The sequence below is a fragment of the Penaeus vannamei genome, chromosome 25 (assembly GCF_042767895.1).
Source record: "Penaeus vannamei isolate JL-2024 chromosome 25, ASM4276789v1, whole genome shotgun sequence".
In the NCBI taxonomy this organism is placed as follows: domain Eukaryota; kingdom Metazoa; phylum Arthropoda; class Malacostraca; order Decapoda; family Penaeidae; genus Penaeus; species Penaeus vannamei.
Genome location: NC_091573.1, coordinates 30,719,667 through 30,724,666, shown reverse-complemented (window position 1 = coordinate 30,724,666; position 5,000 = coordinate 30,719,667). Strand labels below are relative to the sequence as shown.

Below are 5,000 nucleotides of genomic sequence, written 5' to 3'. Positions count from 1 at the left end.
AAATAGAAATTGTGAAAAGGAATCTTTCTGAAAATCAATGAAGGGTAAACAAAAGAGAAAGGTAGGACTAATCATTGACTCTTCATGACTAAGCACTTGTGGAGCCATCTCTATGTAAACACAAATAATAAACTAAAATTACTCTGGACATGGCATTATGTTATACCATCAACAGACACTGGGTTAAACAGAACACTCCTTATTAACCTCTTGCAATTTCTTTCATGGACACTGGTTTATATTTTTGGATAGTAATACAAATGCTGTGAATCCATAAACTCTTTCTTGTTCTACAATGTATTAAAAACAGAACATTCTAATTGGCCATAAAAGTCAAGGTTATCATGAAGCTTGAAAAAAAATAATGAAAATAAGAAACAAATATACATTATCACACTATTGAAGAATTCCAACTTTGTTAACAGCTAAGACTTTCCAAAATTGCGATTATATACAGCTAATTCTTGATCAGTAAGAACAGCAACAATCTTGGTAACCTGAAGATTCTCTGGGTCCATCTCTTCACTCACTATTCCAGCAACATTACGTAACCATCTGCAAATAAGTTAGGCTTATTATAAAAGGTATGTATGGTAAGATTTCACACTTCTTATCATCTCATGAAATTCCTAACATTAGTTTGACATGGCTTGCATTTCTTTTAAAAGAAATATCCTGCAGGATATTCCTCTAATGCCAGAACATACAACTTACTGTATTTCAGGGGAACCTGTAGGCAGGGAAAATCGCCACGAGCGTCTCCCAGTCACTTTTAGCACCACTTCTTGTAAATAATCTAAAAATTCTGGAATACCTATAATAAAAAAGTACAAAATAAAGTTTGCTTGAGTCCAAACACCAAAGATATATTATCATGTCCATTGTTATATCATAAATAGTACATCCTTACCAAGATTTCCCTTACCTTGGCCAGTGGTAGCAGACAGCATGTGTTCTCCAAATTCATCTTCAGGCTTCACCAATGTTAAATCAGCCTTGTTTGCTACAGTAATAACTGGTGTTTCTTCAGAGAGTGGGAGAGATGACAGTGTCTCATGTACTGTAATGCCTTGCAGCTCATAATCTGGGTGGCTGGCATCTCGTACATGGATCACTACATCCTGGAATGTTATTTTTGTTAAGCACAATAGTTTTATTCTTTACTACATACATATATCCACTAAATTTATTTCTATGGAGATGGAGATGGAGATGGAGGTAGAGATGGAGAAGGAAGAAGAAGAGTGAGAGAGAGAGAGATAGATCAAAGACAAAGAGAGAGAGGAGATACAAGAAGAGGAAACACAAGGAAATATCAGTAACTTCATTTAATTTCTGCATGCATACTTACAGCACAAACTGCATCTTCCAAAGTTGCCCTAAAGGATGCAACCAATTCTGTTGGGATGTCTTGTATGAATCCTACAGTATCAATAAAAGCAACTTCAAGGCCACACGGAAGTCTGCCTCCATGTGCTGTAACGTCCAGAGTAGCAAAGAGACTGTTCTTTCCCTCAACACTCTCGTCTCCAGTGATGGATCTAATCAAGGATGTTTTACCTGCAAACACGCATTAAATACCCTAAGATATTTTTGGATAGCTTCCTATACCAATATAAAATCTTTATATAAAAGAAATGTACAGAAAATATCAAATCAGCATAAAAGGCTTACACAAAAAATGCATATATATATATATATATATATATATATATATATATATATATATATATATATATATATATATATATAGATAGATAGATATAGATATAGATATAGATATAGATACATATATACATATATACATACACACATACACACACACACACACACACACACACACACACACACACACATACATATACACATAAACACACATACACACGCATATATAAGCACATACATATACACATACACACACACATACACACACACACATACACACACATACACACACATATACACATACACACACATATACACATACACACACATATACACATACACACACATATACACATACACACACATATACACATACACACACATATACACATACACACACATATACACATACACACACATATACACATACACACACATATATATATATATATATATATATATATATATATATATATATATATATATATATATATATATATATATTATATATATATATATATATAATGTGTGCAAATAAATAGTGATAGATAGATAAAGATATAGAAACAGATAAAGACAAAGATATAGATATATAGATATATATACATATAGCCATCAAAACAACTATATATATATAAAAAAAAGCATGCTTATAAGGCTAAGCACCTGAGTTGGTGTACCCTACAACAGCAACAGTGGGTAAATTTGACCTCGTACGTCCTCTTCTAATTAGTGCTCTTTTCCCAGCTAGTCTGTTCAGGGCATTACGAATACGTTTTTCTCTCTCCATTATCATCATCCTCTCTCTCTCTCCAGGCAATCTTTTCCTGCAGTAGATAACAGAACCATACAACATTATTGTATTGTACTGGTAAAAAATAAATAACTATTCAGTATAATTTCATGGCAACTATCAACTGAAGTAGGAGTATAAATAAGTCTAAGTTCTGATACTGCATATTATAGCTAACACTAAAGAATTATACAATCAATTATCACTTATCCACAAAATCTGACAAACCTGATATAAGGTAACTCAGCAAGGGCAACCTGCAGCTTTGCTTCTCTTGTGTGAGCATTGTGCTGGAAGATACCAAGGACAACAGAGTACCGATCCCAAACCTTCATGCCAAAGGCTGCTTCTAGTTCCCTGTAACCAAGAAAACACTCAAGTCATGTCAGCATCAATCAAAGGAACAGAATCCCCATGCAAAGAATGTTTAGCATATATATGGAACCCAACCAGAGGTGGGGTTTCCATGGTGGCCCCCCTACAATCTGATTGGCCATCCTGTGTGCCCCCCCATTGGTCACTGACTAGTCATAATGGTCCCCTGTATATATAATGTGGCGGTCCCCCTAAATTTATTGTTGTTATCCCCTGTGCCCCTTACCAGAAAATTCTCTGGACCCGCCCCTGAACCCAACATATACTTACTCTATCTGACTTCTCTTTAACATGTCAACACTGATAAACACAGATACTGCCGTTCTTGTGGTACGAGCCTCTGAGATGAGCCTTGCAAGGGTTCCAGAACCAAATATCATCTTTCCATCCAAACTCTTCACAGGTACCACTTCCTAGTGGAGAAAGGCAAAATTTTAGTATTAAGCAAAGCCTAGGCTATGCATTAAATGTTTCAATGAACAAAGGATTTCCTAATGTATACATAAGAGGGAGCTTTCTCAGAAGTTTTGAATATTGTATAAGATCATAAATTGCATACAGTATGAATGAATAATGAAACTACCTGAAAATATCATAAAAAAAAAAAAATCCAAACAAAGCACATACTGAACTTCTGGAGGATTTTGATACTTATCATCCTTCATAAACCAGTCTTAGGTATACTGACCTCTGGTCATAGAGACCATTCACCTTCTTCATTCTTACCTTTGCCACAACCTTGACTCCTGGAAGAGTAGACACCAATGTTGCTGCCTCTTCCAACATCAGTTGCGCAGTTGTATTCCGCTTCATTTTTGGTCCCCATTTCACCCATGGCTGCAGAACTATAGTCCCAATATGACTAACACTCCCAGAGAGGTACTTCCTGATGTTCAAGTCTTCTATGCCTTCCCTCAGATTACTGAAGTCCGGATCTTCAAGGATGCTTTTCTCAAAATCCTCATCTGTGTCCTCTGGGGGAGGCGTCATTCTCTTGGTGGCCTTTTTCTTCTTTTTTAACATGGATTTTGAAGTGGTGAAGCTTCTCGTATGGTTTAAAATGGCATTCTTAAAGTGGCACCTGTTACAAATACCTGTACATTTGTTTTCTAGGATATCCCAATTTTGAACTTTGTGGTTTGTAAACTTGACATTCTGCACAGTACAACTCTTGGAAAAATCAAATGAAACACTACTTGTACATCTGGAGTTGTTTAAGTATACCTGAGCAAATTTCATATATAATGTTCTATGAACAGACTTTGTCAAACATGAACTCAAAAAAAGAGCCATTTTGTTTATAAAATATTTCTAAGGATCTTAAAAAAATAATAATAATAATAACATCTACATATTCATTTTCTATTCTTCTTCTACATCAACAGTTTTTTCTCTTTCAGAAATAGGGTTTAAATATGTATGTTTATCTTCAGCTGCCATCCACCCAGCCTGGCAAGCCTCTGCCCTTATGGATGTGACTTTGTATGCAACAGCACATGCAATCAGACTGGACACTATGATGTGATTCTTGCGCCCATAAGGCAGATACTTGCTCGTCAGATGCTGAGTTATGTAGGTGCCACCAAATGCTGAAATGTATTTATTGAACATTATTCATTGCAACGCCTGCAGAAAAAGTATGAAAGAGAATGAATGCCTTCACAACACAAGAGATGTATTTGACCAGTTTCAGTCAAAGAAATCTCTTGCACTGTAAATTTATTCATTCACATTTATACCTTTCTCTAAATGGAATGTAAAATAAATCTTACAGAATAAATAATAATTTAATCAATAAATCTATGTATCCCTAAGTCTCACAGACTTTTTTTTCATGGATATATACCTGATTTATTTACCTAGACAGAAGGATGAGAGGCCAGTCAAGAGAGTGCGAGACATACATTCCATGTAGCCTCCAAATGCAGGGAAGGCATCTTTGTACTGGTTGATCAATTCTGTATTGTTATTCATCTTCCCTGGAAATAGAGAGCCTCATTTAGCAAAATATAATCATGAAAAAGAAAAGAAAAGAAAACATAACATTCTACAAATAACATAAAAATTTAATCTGTAATTAAAATTATGTCTTTGAACTCCTGATGGCTGCTATCATTACCATTACAATTTCAGGCAAATTACAAGATATTGTTCCCCCATAACTTCT

The 5,000-nt window shown here is 35.0% G+C and overlaps 2 protein-coding genes and 1 long non-coding RNA gene across 3 annotated transcripts in view; 1 reads left to right on the top strand and 2 right to left on the bottom strand.

Annotated features, from left to right (window-relative positions):
• The window catches only part of LOC138866481 (uncharacterized), an 8,098-nt gene extending 3,728 nt beyond the window's left edge, over positions 1-4,370 (top strand). Inside the window, exon 3 of the long non-coding RNA XR_011399603.1 lies at positions 4,234-4,370. This is a non-coding gene — a long non-coding RNA (uncharacterized lncRNA). The remainder of the gene's footprint in view (positions 1-4,233) is intronic.
• Positions 265-4,126, bottom strand: LOC113800565 (putative GTP-binding protein 6). Its single transcript, XM_027351360.2, has 8 exons — positions 3,560-4,126; positions 3,104-3,246; positions 2,687-2,815; positions 2,332-2,492; positions 1,352-1,560; positions 926-1,121; positions 715-814; positions 265-555 (listed from the first exon to the last, which is right to left on the bottom strand). Exons 1-8 carry the CDS (start codon positions 4,124-4,126, stop codon positions 426-428), a joined length of 1,635 nt encoding a protein of 544 aa, XP_027207161.2. The 3' UTR covers positions 265-425.
• On the bottom strand, positions 4,175-4,838 carry LOC138866480 (transmembrane protein 141). The gene is made up of 2 exons (XM_070139412.1): positions 4,693-4,838; positions 4,175-4,422 (listed from the first exon to the last, which is right to left on the bottom strand). The coding sequence occupies exons 1-2, from the start codon at positions 4,805-4,807 to the stop codon at positions 4,196-4,198; spliced, it is 342 nt and encodes a 113-aa protein (XP_069995513.1). The 5' UTR covers positions 4,808-4,838; the 3' UTR covers positions 4,175-4,195.
• Between the last annotated feature and the right edge of the window lie 162 nt (positions 4,839-5,000).

What these genes read in the sequence shown, in the direction of transcription:
- LOC113800565 (XM_027351360.2), bottom strand. Translation starts at nt 4,126, where the DNA reads ATGGCTCTTTTTTTGAGTTCATGTTTGACAAAGTCTGTTCATAGAACA. An exon ending in GAGTCAAGGTTGTGGCAAAG is followed by an intron (nt 3,247 to 3,559) that starts GTAAGAATGAAG and finishes TTTCTCCACTAG; the next exon opens with GAAGTGGTACCTGTGAAGAG. An exon ending in GCTGAGTTACCTTATATCAG is followed by an intron (nt 2,493 to 2,686) that starts GTTTGTCAGATT and finishes TATCTACTGCAG; the next exon opens with GAAAAGATTGCCTGGAGAGA.
- LOC138866480 (XM_070139412.1), bottom strand. Translation starts at nt 4,807, where the DNA reads ATGAATAACAATACAGAATTGATCAACCAGTACAAAGATGCCTTCCCT. An exon ending in CCTCTCATCCTTCTGTCTAG is followed by an intron (nt 4,423 to 4,692) that starts GTAAATAAATCA and finishes AATACATTTCAG; the next exon opens with CATTTGGTGGCACCTACATA.